This window comes from Acomys russatus, chromosome 17, assembly GCF_903995435.1.
Source record: "Acomys russatus chromosome 17, mAcoRus1.1, whole genome shotgun sequence".
In the NCBI taxonomy this organism is placed as follows: domain Eukaryota; kingdom Metazoa; phylum Chordata; class Mammalia; order Rodentia; family Muridae; genus Acomys; species Acomys russatus.
Window position 1 is genome coordinate 55,436,323 of NC_067153.1, and position 21,268 is coordinate 55,457,590.

The 21,268-nt window shown below is 44.1% G+C and overlaps 2 protein-coding genes across 8 annotated transcripts in view; one reads left to right on the forward strand and one right to left on the reverse strand.

Moving 5' to 3' along the window:
• Positions 1-772: 772 nt before the first annotated feature.
• Positions 773-9,653, reverse strand: Zcrb1 (zinc finger CCHC-type and RNA binding motif containing 1). 4 transcript variants are annotated; one of them, XM_051160242.1, is made up of 8 exons: positions 9,309-9,491; positions 8,581-8,666; positions 7,416-7,444; positions 5,727-5,838; positions 5,324-5,431; positions 2,959-3,071; positions 2,793-2,868; positions 774-1,226 (listed from the first exon to the last, which is right to left on the reverse strand). In XM_051160242.1, exons 2-8 carry the CDS (start codon positions 8,662-8,664, stop codon positions 1,095-1,097), a joined length of 654 nt encoding a protein of 217 aa, XP_051016199.1. In that variant the 5' UTR covers positions 8,665-8,666; positions 9,309-9,491; the 3' UTR covers positions 774-1,094. The 4 variants fall into 4 exon arrangements, with proteins under 4 accessions (XP_051016201.1, XP_051016199.1, XP_051016200.1 ...); XM_051160241.1 differs by lacking the exon at positions 9,309-9,491 and adding an exon at positions 9,521-9,653 and having other exon boundaries at positions 775-1,226; XM_051160244.1 differs by lacking the exon at positions 7,416-7,444 and having other exon boundaries at positions 773-1,226.
• Positions 9,654-9,711: 58 nt separating this feature from the next.
• The window catches only part of Pphln1 (periphilin 1), a 60,216-nt gene continuing 48,659 nt past the window's right edge, over positions 9,712-21,268 (forward strand). For 2 of the 4 annotated variants that reach the window (XM_051160247.1, XM_051160248.1), the window contains exons 1-3: positions 9,714-9,783; positions 10,554-10,818; positions 19,790-19,881. In XM_051160247.1, coding sequence (XP_051016204.1) covers positions 10,779-10,818; positions 19,790-19,881 — 132 coding nt within the window. In that variant the 5' untranslated portion in view covers positions 9,714-9,783; positions 10,554-10,778. Of the gene's footprint in view, positions 9,784-10,553; positions 10,819-19,789; positions 19,882-21,268 lie in introns of all 4 variants that reach the window. The other 2 variants (XM_051160246.1, XM_051160245.1) reach the window with 2 other exon arrangements.

Consider the following 21,268-nt stretch of genomic DNA (forward strand, 5'->3'; position numbering starts at 1 on the left):
TGTATACAGAATAAATAAATAAATAAATATTAAAAAGGGTTGGCGCTCAGCTGGGTATGGTGGTGCAGGCTTTTAATCCCAGCACTCTGGGAGGCAGGTGGATCTCTGTGAGTTCGAGGCCAGCCTGCTCTACAAAGCGAGTCCATGACAGAAACCCTGTCTCAAAAAACTAAAAAAGAGAAAGAAAAAAACAAAACAAAAAAGGACTCAGTACATTGTGCCCAAAATGGCTTCACACGCTGGCCTCTCACTGTGTGCCCCCATGAAGAGCTTTATTTTGCAGGATGTGAGAGGTGGCTTTGTGGTTAAGAGCACTGGTGGCTCTTCCCCAGGGCTTGGGTTTGATTCTTAGCACCCATGCATTGGCTTACAACCATCTGTAACTTCAGTTCAAGCTCATACACTCGTCTTCTGGCCTCCAGGGACACTGCATGCACATGGTACACAAACATGTATGCAGGCAAAAATTTAGGAGGTTAATTTTTTTCACAAGTCCTCACATGGCCCAGTTAGGCACAAATGAAGTGGTACAACTATGTTGTGAGAGTGTTTTACCATCCACTCTCTACTTCTGGTAGTTGGCAGTACTATATTTTATTCTTTAGAATTATTTTCAAGTTTACAAAAAAACCTCTGATTTTAGTCCAGACTGGGTGTCCCCTGTGTGAAATGTGTTGGACTACAGCTACAGCAGCTCCAATTCTTCTGGTGATACACATAAAGAGATATTTGGGTAAGAGCCGAGTCTAACCCCAAGGCTCACTCGTGTCTCACCATAAGCGCCTCTCTAGTCTTTAACAAGGCTGTGAGTAAAGCAGTTTCACTGTTCCACTTGAGGCATCATGCTGGTGCTAAAAGTCTGGAGCACTCTAGACACTGGATTTTCAGATTTAGGATTTGCACTGTGCTGAGGCAAGCTAGAAACATGGCACTTCAAAATCACTGGAAAACTTCTTTTGAGCTACATTAGAGTAAATACTATATGGCTTTAAGTGTTCTTATTCTCAAATATTAAAAAAAAAAAGTGTCTATCCACAACTGTATTTGGTACAATAAGGTTTTATTTGAGGAATATTTACAAAATAAATACAATTTTAATCACTAAGTTCTTCTTCATCACTGAAATATGCACTTTTCTTTATCCGTGGCCGTCTAGAATCATCCGAGGTTGAGGGGCCCCCTGGGCTGGGTCTCCATTTGTTTTGCTCTTCTTCAATTTTGGCTTGCTGGCATACGATTCAGAAACAGAACAAAACCAGTTATTTAGGGCATATCATGTTACTTCAAAAGAATTACCATGGAAAAACCAGAACACAAATAATTTCCACCCTCCCAGGTCATACTGACAAACTTGGTCCTCCATTTTTTTTTTTTTAAGATTTATTCATCCTATTTATTGTATATGAGTGCTTTATCTGCAGAAGAGGGAATCAGATAACAAAGAATGGTTGTGAGCCACCATGTGGTTGCTGGGAATTGAACTCAGGACCTCTGCAAGAGCAGGTGGTACCCTTAACCACTGAACCACCTCTCCAGCCCCAAGCTTGGTCCTCATTAAAGTCCTACTCAAAATTATTGCAGGAAGCCAGGTGCCCATGGTGCACGCCTATAATCCCAGTGCTCAGGGAGGCAGAATCAGGCAGATCTATGTGAATTCAAGGCCAGCTTGGCTACAAAATGAGTCCAGTACAGCCAAGGCTACACAGAGAAACCCTGTCTCAAAAAAACCAAAGAAATAAAAAATAAAATAAAATAATTGCAGAGAATTAATTTTTATTCCCCGAGAGAGAAGGGTTGAACTCTCTACATAGGAAGGGCAACCTTGAACTTCTGACCTGGAACTTGTTAGGTAGCCCAGGCTAGCCTTGAACTCATGATCTCCTACCTCAGCCTTCTCAGGTGAGAAGACAAGTATGCTATTTCCCCACATTCTAAAATTACAGAAGTCTGATAACACACTAGCTAGTCCAATACTTCTATCCAATTTTGTAATGAAGACAGGTTAATAACATACTGAAAGTATGTGGGACCTCACAATCTAGAAAAACAAACGAAATGTTTCATGTAGCCTCATATTTATGAGGTGAGAAGGAAACAGATATTATCGTCCTGACATACATGAGCAGCACAGTGATATAAGAAGATGAACTATAGCCCGGCAGTGGTGGTGCACGCCTTTGATCCCAGCACTCCGGAAGCAGAGGCAGGTAGATCTCTATGAGTTCGAGTCCAGCCTGGTCTAAGAAGTGAGTCTAGGACAGCCAAGGCTGTCTGGAAAAACAAAAACAAGAACCCCCCAAAACAAAAAGAAAACAACAACAACACAAAACCAAAATCAAAACCAAATAAAAGAATATGAACTATAAAATGAAGTATACCATATGCCTGGATAATCTATAATTTAAAAAAAGTATTTATTCAATTTTTGAGACAGGCTAGGCTCAAGCATGTAATATTCTTGCCTCCCCTTGAGTACTGAGTTTATAGGTATGGACTACCCTGCCTACTATGTCCCCCCTTTTTTCTGAGATACGGTGTCCCTGGGATGGTCTTGAATTCTTAGGCTCTGGTAATTCTTCACCCCAGCCTCCCGGGTACATAGGGGAAAGGCTGTAGCTGGGCTCAGTCAAATCAACTGGACCACTAAGCTCCACACTGTCCCACACCATCTCCCCACAGCCCCACCCCCAAACCTGCTCTGCTTTTCCAGTACGGGAATCCTGCCCTGCCAAGCAAGTGGTCCGACCTGTGCCTTGTCCCCAGCCACCAGTGCCGCCAGCACAAGCCAGTACCTGGAACGCTATGGCCTGACTGAGACTGTCCAGAGCCGGGTCCTCCCCATCTTCTTCACTCACTTCCACTTCCTCACTAGGTCACAAAGAGAGAGAGTTCAGACATGCTCAGCGGACAGCAAAAAGACAAAAGGGCGCACCAGCCAGGTGAGCAAGATGCACGTACATTTCCTCCTCCGGTTCAGGGACTTTCTTTTTCTTCTTCTTCTCTTTCTTCTTTGGTGGCTCACGCTCTCCAAGCATGTTTTTAGGACAGGCATAACTTAAGTGGCCACTTTCCTTTTGTTTCATGTTAAAAAAGAAAAGGAAAAAACCCACTGTAGTGTTGTTACTGATAGAAACCCACCCTGACCCTGTGACTCCAAGGCTAGAACTCAGGAAACAGCATTCTCATTGTGTGAACACAAGACCAAACCTGTTCCCTTCGCACGGAGGAGGCGGAGTGTGGGACACTCCAAGTGCTAGCATGCTACAACAGTAACTGAGGAGCCAGGAAGAACTTTCTTCAAACACTTTAAATCTCAACTCTTACCCACAAAAGAACTGTAATCTAAATGGTCGTCAACTCTAATACAAAATTTATATTAGCCTGATAAATGGGGATAAAATTATTTGTATTAATTTTTTTTTTTTTTTGAGACAGGGCTTCTCTAGTAGTCCTGGCCTTGCTTTGTAGACCTGGCTGTCCTGCCTCTGCCTCCTGAGTGCTGGGATTAAAGGTATGTGCCACCACATCTGGATATTTCTATTAATTTATAAGATGCTGCTGAATATTCAGTTTTAAAAACAAGCAGGGGAGCTGGGTGGTAGCAGTGTGGCGGCGCACACCTTTGATCCCAGCACTTGGGAGGCAGAGGGCAGGTGGATCTCTGTGAGTTCGAGGCCAGCCTGTCTATAAAGTGAGTTCCAGTATAGCCAGGACTACACAGAGAAACTCTGTCTCAAACAAACCAACAAACAAACAACATACACACAACAAACAAACAGAAAAACCAAAACAACAACAAAAAAGATTATTTTGAAACTATTCTAAAGTATTAGGTTGGGTTTGTGAAAAGAACAGTGCTGACTGCGCAAAGCAGCACAGGCCTGCAGTCCCAGCAGTCAGGAGGTTCAGACAGAAGGACCTCCAGCTTAGGGTTACCCTGAGCTACATAGTGAATTCTAGGCAAGACTAGGCCACAGAGAGACTCTGTCTCCATTACGTCCGTTTATCTGTTTAAGAGTTTCCTGGGCTGGAGAGATGGCTCAGCACTCAAGAGCACTGTCTGCTCTTTCAGAGGTCCTGAAATTCAATTCCTGGCAACAACATGGTGGCTCACAACCATCTACAATGTAATCTGATGCCCTCTTCTGGCAAGCAGGTGTACATGCCGGCAGAACTCTCATACACATAAAACAAACAAATCTCTAAAAAAATGTTTCCTTACTCTCCATGTTTATAGTGAATATAGATCACCTGAAAGATGCTAAATAAGTGTGGAAATCAGATATCCCTTTTGAGCTATGGAATCACTCATATCTGTTGTTGTCATGCTTTGCATATTTTTGTTGTTATTTCTTATTTTGGGTTTTTTATTTGTTTATTGACTTTGTCTCATTACATAACATTAGCTGACCTGGCCTACACAATAATCTTTTAACAGGATTTAAATGATATGAACTGACCAAATTAGCATGCAGTATACCCATAGTTGTCTCCTTTCTAGTCACCTACCCAAATTTATGAGTTACTTAAAATCTTTCAAGACATTAAGATAATTAGCCTTGTACTTTTAGACCATCTCAAAGTGAACTGAAAACAATCTACAACAAAATGAAATTATGAGGAGGCTGGAGAGATGGCATGGCAATAAAGAGTGCTTGCTGTACCAGCAGGAAGCCCTCAAACGCTCAGCCTCACATTAAAAAAAAAAAAAAAAAAAAAAAAAAAAAAGCAGCTGTGTGGTACACCTTTAATTCCAGTACTCCTGAGGTATAGGCAGGGGAATCTCTGAGTTTCAGGCCAGCCTGATGTACACAGAGAGTTTCAGGAAAGCTAGAGCTACAACACAGAGAAACCCTGTCTTGAAAAACCAAAAAACCAACCAACCAACCAAAAAAAAAACCAAAAAACCAAACCAACCAACCAAAAAACAAAACAACAATGACAACAAACTCAAATCCAAACCAAACCAACACCCTGTCCCTCCAACCCCACCCCATCCCCCCACTGCAAAATATTAAAAGAAAAAAAAGAAAAAAAAAAAAAGAAAGAAAAAGCCAGGCATGGTTGTATGTATGCCTGTAACCCCCAGCAAGGTGTGTGTGTACAGAAGACTACTGCCGTTTGCATGTCACCAGCTTAGCCCCAGGTTCAGAGAGAGACTTGTTAAAAGGGAGTAAGTGACAGGATAGCCAGCACATTTGAAGCCCTGTATCCTCTACCCACCGGTGCCCCCTCCAGGCACCCCCATTGGTGGGCACCACGGAAAGACTACTATGAAGGACACTTGATACCACAGAAGAGTCAGAGGGTTAGGCTTACTCACCCCACATTCATAGCACTTAGATTTATCAAAGTAGTTTCGCCTTCGGATGAACTCCGCTGCTCTTCCATTGTCGATAGCAATGCTCGCCTTGATTACTCTACCAAATAACTAAATCAGAGAACAGTGTGAGTGCACAGGGCGTAGTCACCAAGACCAGCTATCGAATGCTGTTGCCTCAAGTCTTCTTGTAGTAAGTACGTGCTAGAGTCTATGCTGTAATTTCCTCTCTTAAGATTCTTCCAGCATTTTGATAATCCAGTACAATGCTGACATCTTTTTCAAAAAGGCAGCAGTCCTGAATTACAGATATTAACCCAAACTTGATCTCCTGTAGCCCAATAACTTTTGGATTAAATGAACACAGAAACATTAGGTTAAAATCCTAACAAAATGAATGGCTTACCTGTTTGTTATTTATTGCTCTGGTGCAGCTTAAGGCGGAGTCTTTATCCAAAAATAAAATAAATGCAACACCTTTACTCTTCCTAGTATCTTTGTCTTTCATTATTGTAACCCTTAAAGCACAAACAAAGAACAGGTTAAAAGTGAGTCAAAAATGTGTAACTACTCAGGAAATGCAAGATCATGTTTATAAGGCTAAATAATAAAACATTTGAAATGAAAAAAAAAAATCATGCTTTAGTGGTAGATGTTTATGATGCCAGCACTCAGCAAGGGGAAGAAGAAGAAGAAGGAACAGGAGGTCAGGGTTATCCTTGGCTAGAGCTTGAGGCCAGCCTAGGCTGTGAAAGCCTGTCTGCAGAGAGACTGATTTAAACCATCGAGCTCTTCAAAGTCATGAGGACCAAGGAGAATGGAAAGGAGAAGGCAACTGACAACACAGAGGACCACAGCTGGAATAAAGAGAGCTTTTTTCCCCTAGTAATTAGAGCGTGAAAGGATCCAGTCAAGAGACAGGGAGATGCAATTGTTACATCATTATCAACTGTGTTATCAACACACATCCTCTTCCCTACCAACCCTTTCCTTGCAAAACTGAGACATAAATTGAGGTATTCTCTTGTATACAAAAAGCAAAGTGAGTTACTGTTATTTTCAAGTTTAGTGGTCCTTAGCTCTACTTCAGTGCCCCTGGGCTACAAGGATGGCTAGTCACGTGCCATTTAGTGCAATGACATTCTTCTAACGTCGTTTAGAAGGACAGTACTCGAGTCTGGCATGGTGGCACATGCTTAGAATGCTACCACTCAGGATGCTGAGGCAGAAATGTGACAAGCTGAAGGCTAACTTGAAGTAAGTATTGAGATCCTGTCTGTTGTATTTATTTGAGGGTTTTGTTTTGTTTTGTTTTAGTTTTTGTTTTTTGAGACTGGACTTCTCTGTGTAGCCTTGGCTATCCTAGACTCACTTTGTAGACCAGGCTGGCCTCACACTCACAGTGATCTGTCTGCCTCTGCCTCCAGAGTGCTGGGATTAAAGGCATGCGCCACCACGCTCGGCAAGAAACCCCATCTTAAAAACAAAGCAAATCAACGTTTTGCTGAGCTCTTTGGGAAGAAACGTTTGACTAAGTCTGGAGCAGGGTGGAGGCAAGAGGAACCTGGAAGTTCCGGTTTCAAAAAGCAATTAAACAAAACATGAACATAATATAGAGCATTGAGACAGTATCACTCCAGAGTGACTGGTCGGCTAGACATTTCCAAGTAAGCTGTACGCTGCACAAGCAGAAGCTCTCAACAAAATCTTGATGTGTAACTGAGCTGTTAGGAGTGTGCTTAGTGCATCTGAGGCCCTGAGGTCAGTTCTCAGTACTAGAAAGGCAATACTATTAAACTTTTTTTTTTTTTTTGGTTTTTCAAGACAGGGTTTCTCTGTGTAGCCTTGGCTATCCTGGACTCACTTTGTAGACCAGGCTGGCTTTGAACTCACAGCGATCCGCCTGCCTCTGCCTCCCGAGTGCTGGGATTAAAGGCGTGCGCCACCACGCCCGGCCAAACTTTTAAATCTTTGTATCATTTATGACATGAAAACTGTCAAATGTTTGTGTGCATAGGAAAATAACTGAACTATATATTAAAATGTTAACAGTAGCATCTTATTTAACCAATCATTTTGTAATGTGAATACTTACTTCACAACTTTGCCATACTTGGAAAATATCTGAAAACAAAAGATCACAGAATTCATAATTTAAAAGGTTACCAAATTAAATATTCATATTGTATTCACTGACCAGATTCTGTTATGTTTTATGTAAAATTTCAGCCTTCGGTCTATACAACAGGCTTTACAAGAAATATTCTTATACCTAGGGGCTGAGGAGGAGGCTCAGGACTCGGGGCGGCACAGCAAGATCCAACAAACCACAAACATTTTCGAAGTGACTAGAATAATATGGTCACTGGAGTTACAGGCAATAAGCTCCAGTTCCTAAATTCCCTCTAAGGGGTGGACAGAGAGAAAAATCACCACTCGGCATTTTTAGATCTGTGACATACAGACAGACTAGGTAGTAGCTGTATTCCCGATCTGCCTGTGGGACTATCAACCCCACCAGAATACCAGCTAAACCTGTGCTTCAAATACCAGGGTTGTCGAATAAAACTACACCAGTGGTTTAAACAGTCAGCTGTTAAAGACATAGCTCTGACTGCAAAGAACACCAAAAAACTCCCTAAAATGAAAAAAAGCACTCAATCTAGCCGGGAGTGACGGTGTTATGGCTACAAATCTAGCATTCAGTAGAGCAGAGGAAGAAGAGGCCGCGAGTTTGAGGCAAGCTCAGGCCACAAAGCAAGACCCTGTTGACAAAGATCAAAAACAAACTGAAGCTCTTTTTACTGCGACAGGCACAGTTCTTTGTAGCCCAGGCTGCCCAATTCAGTATCCCTCTTTACTTTTCTTTTGTGACACATGGTCTAAGTTGCCCAGATTAGCCTTGAACCCAAGATCCTCCTGCCTCAGCTTCCCCTGTGCTGGGGTTACACGTGTGTGGTAACTACGCTAGGCAAGTGCTTCCCCATTGCATTCCCAGCTCATTTTTTGTTTGTTTGAGACAGAATATTGTTACGTAGTTTCAGCTAGCCTTGAACTTATGATCTGATGGTCTCAGCTCTCAGAGTGTTAGGATGATGGGCACCCACAAGTTACCCTCTAGCTGTTTTTAAAACACTCCTCCCACCCCACCCCCCCCCAACATTTGCAGGAGATACCTATAAAGAATTCTTTCTTTCAGGGATCAGTACTGGCTTAAGGTACAGATTCTCTCTTAAAGAGATATATCTAATACAACTTACCCGGTATAAATCATTGTTTGTCAGGGAGAAGGGTAAGTTGGATACATAAACTGTGCTCTTACTTGGAGCCAAGCCACCGCTCATTTCTAAAAGGGAAAACAAAAAACCCATCAGGAATCTTATCAACAGCCACTGATGTAAACAAGGCAGCATTCCACCTCCTCCATTCATTCATTTAAAGAGATTAGCGTAGGCCAGTGGGGGTGGGGTGTGAATACTCCTGTTCAGGCGGTGGCTGTTCAGGCTTTTAGTTCTGCACTGCGGTTGAAGACGTGGTGAAACCACAAGGCTACAATTGACGCCTTTTTAGGGGTAAAAAGCAAAAACTATTCCAACTATTCACCATATTGTTCGCGAAATGAACAGTCATCTATCCCGCTTTTCCGTTTTGTTTTGTTTTGTTTTTTTTCTCCTCTACCTCCTGCATCTACAATCGAAATACAGGGATCACAGATGCAGGCCAAGACGCCAGTCTCCCTTTTGTTAATTTTGGATACTTTCACATTTTGATGAAGTTCTTTAGGATTTTTAATTTTGTGCAGAACCAAATTATGAAACGACCCATTTTATTATATGAATGGCATGCTTTGAATGGGTCATTAACCGGTAGGTTTATCGATACGCCAAGTAATCCCTTTTACTGCTTACAACTCTGAAAATTACCAGTGAAATGAGTTAAAAAAATCTGATTTTAATAAGCGCAGGCGTCCGCAGGAGTTATCGAGTACCTGGGAAAACAAAGTCTGTGCACTAAGAATGACAATCGAGGCAGGAATGCGGAAGAGCGCTTCACGCTGGGCTGCTGGGAGGGCTATTTAAAAAGCCTCAGGTAGTCAACCCTGCTTTGTCGTCTTTCAAGTTTCGTAGGGAGAGAAGCACGAATGAGGGCTGGACGTCTCCGGGTCTGGGGCGGCGGGGGTCGCAGGGCGTGGAGGCTTACCTTCAGCGCGGCGGCCGAGAACGGAGGATACGAGCCCGCCGCGGCCTCACCCCCAGCTGCCTTCCGCCACGCGCAACAGCGCGGGCACCCGCGACCAAAGCGCAAGGCAGCGCTTCTTCCTAATCCCCGAAACCTGGGCGGACGGGGGCCGGGGGCTGGCGCGCTGGGCGACGTCACGGCGCGCGCCGGAAGTGCCTTGTGGCGGAGAGGACGTCTGCCTTCGCGGGCTTCGGCGGCGGCGGCGGCGGCGCAGCAGAACGTAGGTGAGCGAGGAGCTCTCCGCCGAGGCGCGAGGGGCGCATGCGGGCGGCCGGGTGGCCGGGTGGCCGGGCGGGCGGGCGTCTCCTGTCGTGTTGGAGGTGTGCATTCTTCTGCGCTTGTGCTGGAGCCCGGAGAGACTCAGTGGATTTGGGCGGAAAGCAAAGTCTTGAGTGTAAGACGCGGGCTCTGCTTCTTGTTTAGTTTAGTATTGCAGAAGGGAATACGAAGCTAGGTAACTTCAGTGACTCGAGATCCGTCAGGAAGTCTGTAATTTATGTTTTTTGGACATACCCAGCTGTGTAATATGCACTTTCAGAGACTGAGCAAAAAAAAAAAAAAAAAAAAAAGTGCAAACATCGCCCACTTGCTGTTGAGAATGTCAGTGTGGCTGGGGAGACAAAGCCAACGTGGGGAGAATTGGATTCACAGAGTGACCCATTCTTGAGTACTGGCATGGTCCGATGTTAAGCTTCTTGGTATACCTTTTTTTTTCCTTTCTGTAAATATGGAACGGGCACGCACTGATTATTCTTTTTTTGTTTGGTTTTACGAGACGGGGTTTCTCTGTTGCTCTGTCAGACCTGCAACTCACTCTGTAGACCAGGCTGGCCTTGAACTCAGAGATCCGCCTGCCTCTGCCTCCCAAGTGCTGGGCTTAAAGGCGTGCGCCACCACCGCCCGTCTACACTGATGATTCTTTAAGAGCTTCTGATTTCTACAGAGAAATCAGGAAATAATGCATGGTAGTTTAAATTTAACTTCTACCCACCAGCACATACAGACCAGGCCTGTTCCCTGGGTGGGAACCTGCGTGTCAGCAGCCCGGAGCCCAGAGCCTGTCCTGGAGCCTGCACAATCAATCCTGACGGAAGCGGAGGGACCGAGTGCAATCCATCCAGGGCGCAGCTGAGTTTTGAGAGGCGTTAATGCCTTGGCGTCCACCAAGGGACCACTGGGACTAATTCTCTTGGCAAACTTGTGGCCAGCCAAAACTACCATGCTTCACATCCCGGTTCTGCTTGGTTATCGCCCAAGATGTAAGCCCCTTTGGTCTTCCTATGCATTAATTATCCGTGCTGTTCTGTGCTTCCTCTCTCTCGATTTGGGGGCATCACTGCTTCTCCTTTCTCAGTTCACTCTTAAGCACATGGTCTTCGCTCCCTGGAATCGTTATTTTTGTCTGCTTAGCAAACTGCCACGTGTTTAGCCTCGTTTTGGAACCGTTTCCTTTTCTGACCCAAGCTGGCTTTGGCCTTTAAATTGAACTTTTTCTGATACCTGTGTTTTAAGATTGGCTGTTGGCTACATCTGTATCGAATCGATTGCGTTTTCTTAAACTTCTCGTTTGTTTTTGTTTTTCTCTTAAATGTCTCCTAACTTTTTTGTTCGTATGATGTCCCTGGCCTCTTTCTATCCCTCCTCCCCCCCCCCCCCCCCCCCCTTTTTTTTTCTTCTTCTAAGCAGAGCCTGGAACTGGTGGGTTTTTTTTTTTTTTAGCCCCTTAAGCGGCTGCTGACTGGTGATCCACTCATTGTTCCGCCTCAGCCCTCCTGTGTTCCCTTTACCCGCCTTCCCCAGGCTTAGTGGTGCTCTATCTTTGAGTAGTCCTTCCCTAACTCCCCAAAGTTAGGCTAGAGTTCATTAAGTGCCCTCTATTTCCCTCCTAGCAGGAGTCATTTGTTTCCTAATTGTTTGTGTCTTTGTCTTTATGCTTAAGCTTTGAAGGAGGGTGTATTTGTTTGGTTTTCCTTGGGATTCTTGTGGTTTTATAGGTTAAGATAGTTAATGAGTAGGTAAGGGGCACGATCTTGTGGGCAGCTACTTAGGTACTACAAATAAGTGAGGTCTGAGCTCAGTGTTGCCAGGTCATCCAATTTGTTCAAGAAGCAGTTCAAATGCCTTTTCCTGCCTCCCTTCCTCCTTTCCACGTGTTGGTCTCAAATTCATCAGAGATCTGCCTGCTTCTGCCTCCCAAGTGATTAAAGGCGCGCAACACACCCAGCTCAAATACTATTATCAAACAACCCACCCCATATCTCAGCCTTTCAGCCTTTCCCCACCCCAGGCTTTCTGTAACCCTGGCTGTCTTTGAGCTCACTCTGTGGACCAGGCTGGCCTTGAATTCAGAGATCCAACTGCCTCTGACTCCGACCTGCTGGGGTTAAAGCTATTGTGCCACCACACCAGGGTTTTTTTTTTTGTTGTTGTTTTTGTTTTTGTTTTTTTCCATACCAGGTTTATATCTCCTCTTTTAAGTGCTTTTCAGGTAAAAGTCACATGCTGCCTATCACTTAATGATTTGAGATCTTTTTTTAGGTGTTGGAGAGTTCTGCCCATGCGTTTTTAGAGAATTAACAGATTTATGACTATGGTTGGAAATGTAATGTGTACAGGAAGAAGTACTCACTCATTCCTGTTTGGAGAAATTCAGGCTAGCAAGTGTGGGGCAGTGAGGCACGGGTAATGCTTTTGCCTAGAATAAGTTAGGAGAGAAAGTAAAAGGAGGGAATGGAGGGTAGAGACGTCTGGGCTTAGGTTCAGTAAGAAACTGTTTGCATTCTTGATTAAGAAAGCCATATACACTAGGAATTGACTGTGTTATGTGAGACGGAGGGTATGACAGTGAAAGAGGCTGATCAGGTAGGGTCTTAAGCTCCGTAAAGGTTTGAAGGTTTGGATTCATAAATATTACAGCAGGCCTGCTTACATTATTTTAGTTAATTTGTTGAATGCAATGACCGATCAGGCATTTCTTTCTAAGTACAGTACAGTGGGGCTTACAAAGAAGCAATTTAGGTTAGAATTTATCCCAGGGCCAAGTGTTAGTGAATGTGGCCTGGAAACACAGATTCTAGTTGCTGCAAATAATTCCATGTCCTAACATGGTAACAGTTGTAGTAATAGCAAAGAAAGTCAGTCATACTTTGAGGCATTTTAAAAATAAGTTCAGGGGCTGGAGACATGGCTCAGCAATGAAGAGCACTGGCTGTCCTCCCGGAGTTCCTGAGGTCAGTTCTTAGCAGCCACTTGGAGGCTCATAACCATCTGTAAGGGAATCTGATTTTCTTCTCTGGTGTGGAGAAAAACAGAGCACTTGTATACATAAAAATAAATAAATCGGCTTTGTTTTGGTTTTTTTTTGTTTTTTGTTTTTGTTTTTTGAGACAGGGTCTCTCTGTGTTATCTTTGGCTGTCCTGGACTCCCTTTGTAGACCAGGCTAAAAATAAATAAATCTTAAAGGAAATAAGTTGCTAGAAACATCAGGTAGGCAGTTGCGGGAAATCTCAGCTATTGTCCTTAGATGGTATCTGACAGCACGTTAGCCTTTTGGTCTGTGGAAGCCAGGGGTCTGTTAAGATAATACCTTTGAAGAGGTTCCTGATAGTCACAAGGCTGTTGGGTCAAACAGAGCTAGGCAAGGAATGTCTTTTTAGGGGGCTAAAGAGAGCCTGAGATAAACTGTAATCAGGCTTCAGGTTCTGACCTTCATATCTCTGCACTCAGTGGTATTCTAATAGGTTAACCATCATGTCTGGGAGTTCAGTGTAAGGTGTGGTGTCCCTTCAGTTCTGATAGCCGTTCGTTGCATTTGTGTGTGGGAAGGTCGTGCAGTACTTGCTAAATGTCAGCGTTGTCTCAGGCCATTCGCTCCTGGGACCCATGAGGATGAGGTTGAATAGTCAGCATGAGAGCCTGACAGCAGTCTTCAGGAGAAAGAGCTGCCTGGCTGGTTGTTTTTCCCCAGGCAGGGTCTCTCTGTGTAGCCTGGGCTGTCCTGGACTCACTTTGAACACCAAGCTGTCCTCAAGCTCACAGAGATCCACCTGCCTCTGCTTCTCCAGGTGTTGGCGTTAAAGGCGTGCACCACCATGCCTGGTAGAGAAATAGCTCTTAAAGCCGGCAAGGGAAGCTGCCGGATCTTCAGACCTGCTAGCTGTTAGGATCCCAGTGTACCTTGTTTATCTTCTCTTCTGAATGTGCTGTAACATAATGTGAATAGGAGTGATACACCTGAGATTAAAATCAAGACCACAAGATGAAGGGAGCAGGTGAGGGAAATGTAATCTAACCCACCGATTAGCTGTGCTCTCTGTATTTACATTTTTTTTGGTATCCTATGAATTATTTTTATTTTACATTTGGAGGATGTAAAGATATTATTCTCTTTTAATTTTAGTGCTTTGGATTATTTTAGGTGAATTTGATTCATTAACCCCTCTTCATCCTTTTCTTCTGCTAGTCTCCTTAGCTCCCAGTAATCAACATTTTGGTTTCAATGAAGAAGTTTTTAGGTTTGCCTGTTTCTTTTTTTTGTTTTTTCGAGACAGGGTTTCTCTGTGTAGCCTTGACTGTCCTGGACTCGCCTTTGTAGACCAGGCTGGCCTTGAACTCACAGTCATCCACCTGCCTCTGCCTCCCGAGTGCTGGGATTAAAGGCGTGCGCCACCACGCCTGGCTTAGATTTGCCTGTTTCTTGACAGGGTTTTGCTATATAGATGTAACCCAGGCTGATTGAGATTGGCTGTGCGAGGGAAGCTGGCTTCTGCTTCTGCAGTTCTTGGGTTACCGACATGTACTGCCACACCTGGCCTCAAGTGTGTAGAGTGACTTGTGGAGCTAGTAAGAGTGAAGCACTTTAAAGGTGCTGAGTTGCAGGAGTCCCAGGATGTACATAAGTCCCAAGCCAACCAGGGCTACTTAGTGAAACTGTGTCTCAAACTTCGGCCCTCTTCATCCCTAAACTACCCACAGTCTTCTTGTTCCTGCCTTCACCAGTCCATTTCGTATGCGGCTGCTACATTAACCTTCCCCTTTTATTCCCAGGGTTTAAAGATGGTACTGAGCCGGGCCTGGTGGTGCACACCTTTAATTCCAGCACTTGGGAGGCAGAGGCAGGTGGATCACTGTGAGTTGAAGGCCACCCTGGTCTACAAAGCAAGTCCAGGACAGCCAGGGCTAAAAAGGGAAGCCCTGTCTTGAAAAACAAAACAAAACAAACAAACAAACAAACAAACAAAAAAAAACAAAGAGAAGAAGAAGAAGAAGAAGAAGAAGAAGAAGAAGAAGAAGAAGAAAAAGAAGACGAAGAATCCTGTACTGAATGCCTTGTGTAGATTTTTCTTTATCGTTTCATGTCCTGGAACCTGTTCTCTCTCCTTGCTTGCTGCTTTTGTGATCATGTTGGGAAGGGTTGCCATGGCACTCTAGGCTCAACTCTGCAATTTCATATTTTGAAAGCTTCCAAGTTTTTATGTAGAAGTGGGAGATGGTAACTCCATCATTGGGGTACTGTGGGTAAAGGGTTTAAGTGTCTTGAAAGCTTGTTGGAGAAATTCTTGCATGTAGGAGAGCAAATGAGAACTTGTCAGCTGTCTGAGTAGGTAGGCTTATTGCTTTGTAGTTTCCACCTTTGGGCAGTTCCTCCTCAGGCCTTTTCTTGGCTTCTACTGTCCACTGTCGCCTATTCATTGAGTCACCACTCATGACTCTATTTATTTTTTAGTTTTCTTAAAAGTTTTCATTCCTAGCATAGTCACTTTTACACCAGCTCTCACTTTGGAGTCCTGGCTGGCCTCGAACTCATAGAACTGAGCAGTAAGGGTCCCCTACCATACCCACATGTAGCATGCTCTTGAGTGCTGAGCAACACAGAGTTCTAGTTGGGATCCTGTCGTTTTGACTGTTTTAGTTGGTATCAGTGCAGTTTCTTTCAATGTCTTTAGTCATATTCTAAAAGTGAGTGGTTTTTGGTTTAGTTGTCTGGAATTTTAAATGTTTTTTGCTAGAGGCAGGCTTTAGCTTCAGGCCAGCCCTTAACATGTTAGTGTTTTGGGTGTGGATGTCAGGAATAAGCTTACTTCCCTTTAGTCTGTTGATCTTAGCCTGAGATGGCATTAAGATCTGAAAGCAGGCCGGGCATAGTGGTGCATGCCTTTAATCCCAGTGCTTGGGAGGCAGAGGCAGGAGAATGGCTGTGAGTTCGAGGCCAGCCTGGTCTACAGAGTGAGTCCAGGACAGCTAAGGCTACACAAAGAAACCCTGTCTCGAAAAACAAACAAAACAAAACAAAAGATCTGAAAGCAGTTACATCCTCCTGAGTGCATTCTGGGGACTTTGGGAAGATGGGGCCTGGGTAGTATTGCTGTTTATTCAGTTCCTGGACATTGTTGCTGTGCAACAACTGGGATGCACCTGGGGACGCTGGGGTTAAGTTTCTCATCCATGTCTTGTGTTAAAAAGTGAGGTGGTTTAATGCCATTTTTAAAAATGTGGCTAGAACTAGAATTTAACAGCTCTCACAAGTTTTCTGAGGAGTTCAAGATGCTATCTACTCTAGTATTTAGATTCCCTAGGGTGACTCTCGGCTGTCATAAGAACTAATATTAATTTGTTGATTAAAAAGTACTTTTTCCTCTGCTATAGGGTGTAGTTATTGCCTTTGCATGGGGAGGATGATGAGGAAGAGGAAGCCAATAGAAGGTGGGGTTCTGAAGGACACGGAGGAGGACAAGCTTCCCTCTGGAGTCTAAGAGAAAGGTTGGCATTTCAGCTGCATCTTCACGCCACACAGACTGTATGCACAGTTACCTGGGGAGAGGTTAAGGTGCACTGCGTTCTTGGTAACAGGAGTAGGATGTTTACGTACTTGAGCTTTGTTGAGGTAGGTGAATTTTAGGTTTGAGTGGAGTTTTGTTTCCGATTTGAGGCTTTGGTACCTCGTGGGCTTCGTTGTTCAAAACAGGGAAGACAGGAGGCGAGATGAGTCTCTGAGAAAGTATGAAGCACTGTTTGGGTGTGCTGAGTTAGAGGTACACACAGTGTTCCTTAGGGCAAAGTCAGGATGGAAGGGGAGAGGCCCAATCATTTATTGAGAGGGGCAGTTTTCGTTACATGAGCAAATTTACTGTGGTTACTGATCACATTCTTTGTGCAGATTGTTGAGGAACTTAGTGGACAGTGGGCATCACAGTGCGCCTATCTCCTGTTTCTGTAATAGTAGTGATGTGGTATCTTAGTTAGGGTCACTATTGCTGCTTAAGGGCTGGCTCCCCATGGCGTGCTTAGCCTGCTCTCTTACAGGACCACCAGCCCAGGGATGGCCCCAGTCACAATGGGTGGGGCTTCCCCACAGTTCACTAATTGAAGATAATGCACTCCAGGCTTGCCTACTCTCTGATCTCACGGAGACATCACAACAGTAGTAACCTAACTGAGGTGGCCATATGCATTGCATGTGAGTCATACCATACTTGAGGTGATTAATATTGTGAAGAAAGCAGGATGGAGGGTCTGCTTGAGTGACATTCAAGTATTCAGCAGGAAGCTGAGGAAGTCACTGAGGTGCATGGAGAGCATTCTGAGGAGAGCTGTCGGCTCACATGCCTACTGCTCATCCAGAATACGAGCTTAAATGTGACTTTTCATGAGCTCTAGTTGGCTAACAAATAGCTAGAGGACAATAAAAAATGAAGGGAGTACATGGAGGGAGGGGAGGGCACTTGAAGATGAGTGGAAGTTGTCTAGGTCCATACTGCAGTTCCTCTGTTCCCTGAACTGCCACACCAGGCAATCTGAAGAGCTCAAAAAGAATTGTATCATTTTGACTTTGCATTGAAAGTGTGTCTGGTTGGATACAAGGTTGTTACCTGTGAGTTAATTTGTTTTCTCAAGTTCCTGTAATGTTCCCTAACTGCCAGTTCTCAGGCACAGCTCAGTCTTAAGTTGAACAAGGCTAGTGCTCTAAGGAGTCTTTATCTTCCTTCTGGACTTGGAGCCCTCAGACTCTGTATTGATTCCTGCATAAGCCAATTATTGGCACACTTTTTTTTTTCCTTTTTTTTTTTTTTTTTTTGGTTTTTCGAGACAGGGTCTCTCTGTGTTAGCCTTGGCTGTCCTGGACTCGCTTGTAGACCAGGCTGGCCTCGAACTCACAGCGATCTGCCTGCCTCTGTCTCCTGAGTGCTGGGACTAAAGGTATGTGCCACCACGCCTGGCTCTATTGGCACACTTCTAAAGGAAGTTTGCATTTTCCACATTGAATTCTAATGCTGTTCTCTGCTTTGTTGTGATAGGGAATTATTCTGGAGTGCTTTTAAAAATAAAATGGTATGTGTGTGTGTGTGTGTGTGTGTGTTGGTTTTGGGTACAAATGTGTGTGCTTGGGCATGCAAAGGCCGGAAGAATGTTCTGTCACACTTCAGCTTGTTCTTTTAAGATAGGCCTTCTGAACCTGGAGGTCACCCAGTGATCCTCTTGCTGGTCCCTGCAGTTACTGGTGATACAGGTGTGACTGAGCCGCAGTGGGCTTTTATGTGGGTGGTAGGACCCAAACTCCTCACGCTTGACTGAAAAGAGCCTTTAGCCACTGAGCTGTCTTCTTAGGCCCTAGAGCACTTGAGACCCCAGTAATGGGAGGGGAGTGCTTAGTGTCATGAGGCACTGCCATGGTTCGGTTGTGGGATGGATTTCTTAGTCCTGTCATAAGCAACACATAACATTAATCAAAAGATTATTGTACTTAAGAATGCTTCCACATGACTTTGAAAATTGCAGGGTACTGTTTGCAGGCAATTCTAGCATATTCTATAGTGCTTTTATCATCCTTTCTGAAATGCCTTTTATTTTTGTGTTAATTCAATTCAAGATCAAGTTTGAAGAAGAACTGTAGCTAAGTTGCAGAATGCTAACATGTATGAAATGGTGGTGTCAACCTGAATTCAAGAAAGAAAAGGAATTCAGGTCGTTTGGGTTAGAGATCCCTCTTTTGTAGTTCACTGTGCTCTGACTGATTTTTGTTTGTTTGTTTGTTTTTTGTTTTTCAAGACAAGGTTTCTCTGTGTAGCCTTGGCTGTCCTGGACTCACTTTGTAGACCAGGCTGGCCTTATCACAGTGATCTGCCTGCCTCTGCCTCTCAAGTGCTGGCATTAAAGGCGTGCGCCACCACGCCCGGCTCTGTCTGATTCTTAGAGTGATTGTAGTATCTGAGATAATTCATTTTCCAAACTGATAGGCAGAAAATTCCAAGCTGGATCAGGAACAACCTGAAAATATGCTCTGCAGTTTGGTAGTGTATCACTTCCTGGAATGTCTGTGCTGCACAAGACAGCATTCTCCTGGCCTATGAATTTCATATGACGTGCTAAGTACTTGCACACCCATATGCACACTCTTACTTGGTGTTATTATTGCTATGATGAAACACCATGGCCAAAAGTAAAGCTGGGCTTTATTTAGCTTACACTTCCAAATTATAGTCCATTACTGAAGGAAGTCAGGACAGGAACTCAAATAGGGCAGGAACCTAGAGGCAGGAGCTGATGCAGAGGCCATGGAGGGTGCTGCTTACTGCCTTGCTCAGCATGCTTTCCCATAGAACCCAGGACCACCAGCCCAGGCATGGCACCACAGTGAGCTGGGTCCTGTTCCTCAATCACTAGTTAAGAAAATGCCCTACACCTGGATCTCATGGAGACATTTTCTCAACTGAGGCTCCTTCTTCTTTGATGACTCTAGCTTGTGCCAACTTGGCATAGAACTAGCCAACACACACTTCCTTCCCCCTTTTAAGACAGAGTCTTCTGCTAACGTTGACCAGCTGGCCTGGAACTTTTGGGCCAAGCAGTGCTGTTGAGTAGCCAAGGCAAGCCTCCAATACAGGTTTAACAGTTTTTACTACAGCGCCTCCTCCTTCTCTTTATTATTTTACCTTATTATGCTAAATTGTTTGTTAGGGTCTCATGTTGTGTAATCTAGCAACAAAGAAACTGTATGTGGTTTATGGCTTTTACCCAGCATGGTGGGGGGGGGGGGAGAGAAAGGTTTTATTGAACTTTTAAGTGATGTTTAATATGGAAGTTAGGACTGTGTATACGTGCACAGGCATATTTAAAAATCCCCTGCTGAGGGCTAGGAGGCTCACCCCTCCAGGTGTCTTGGCAGGCGGTTGCTTCTTCATTGTCTCCTTGCTGACAAGTAAAACCCAGAATTGCTTTTGTTTTCTCTTTAGTGGCTTCCACCAGAGATGAAATGTGGTCTGAGGGAAGATACGACTATGATCGACTTCCGAGAGAGCGAGTGCCGCCCCGGAGCCATCCCAGTGTAAGTCACTGCCGCAGGGAGAGAAGCTCAGAGCCAGCTGTGTCATCTGTCTTCCAATCTCAGTTTACCAGCCACCTGGAAAATAGGTCAAACTCACCTTTTAAAAGCTGGAAAATGCACAATAATATTTTATTTAAGTAAAAAGCAAAATCTGTATTACATACTTAAATTTTTTAGGAAAAAGATTTTGAATTGAATTTAGTTGGTGGAGGGAATTTTATAAATATACTAGGCACTAATGAAGATGTTGACTATCTGCTTCTACTTGTGGCCGCTGTTGATTTGTCCTAAAGTATTTATAAATTGAGGTTGGCATGGTGTCCCTAGTCTTCCATCTCAGCATTTGGGAGGCCAAGACAGGTGGATCTCTGAATTCCAGGCAAGCCTGGTCTATATAGCAAGTTCTAGGCCAGTCTACACAGTGTGACCCTGTTACAACAACAACAAAGTTAAATTAAAATTAAAACACTATAAATTAATATGACTTTCTACCCAGAGATTGACTTTCTGGAACTGAAGCGTGTTGATCTCCTGGGTTAGCCCTTGAGCGGGCCTGCCCCTGATGGTCCAGGCAGCCTGCAGCGAGAGAAGGCTGCTTAGGGCTCAGGGGACACAGAGCTCTGATGATCGTCCGTCTTCCTGTCCCTGTTAATCTGACAGTTGGGGATTTAGAGCTGGACTCTTTGTCATAATGTTCTTGATAACTTTGTTTACTGTGCCCAGAACTGTATCTGTCCAGTATGTAGCAGAGGCCCAGCACTTGTTCAGTGAGTGGATGTCTTCTCCCTGCAGTTCTACATGGAGAACCAAGGGGAGGTTTGGAGGTCAAGAAGCTGTTGATGTTCTGCACGGACTCACCTTGAATGTCAGGACAATAGGGTTGCAGTGTTGTAGACATTTTATCTACCACAAAAGACATAAGTATTTGCTTACATATCAGGAATTTTTTATTTATAGTATTTGGGGTGTGTGTGTGTGTGTGTGTGTGTGTGTGTGTGTGTGTGTGTGTGTGTGTGTGTGGTGGTGGTGGTGGTGGTGGTGGTACAACCAGGCCCAGCTGACAGTACCTCAGTACTTGCCCTGTATCTCACCTAGATGAGAAGACGAGAAGTGTTACCTTCAAGTTGTCGTTCATTGGCCTGAATTACAGCTCAGGCTGAAATTGATACAAAATGATTTAAGATAGAAAGAAAAAAAAAAAATGAGGAAACCCATTGTGTTAGGATGGGCAGGCTTAACTTGATAAATTTATTTTATGAATCACCTAGAAGGATTAAAAAAATAACACATGTTAAGTGTCATATAGCTGTAGGATACCTTCCAAAAAAATGTTTTGAGTTCACTTTCCCACCAAGCATATATTCCTTGAGTAGAAATTTTATTTTAC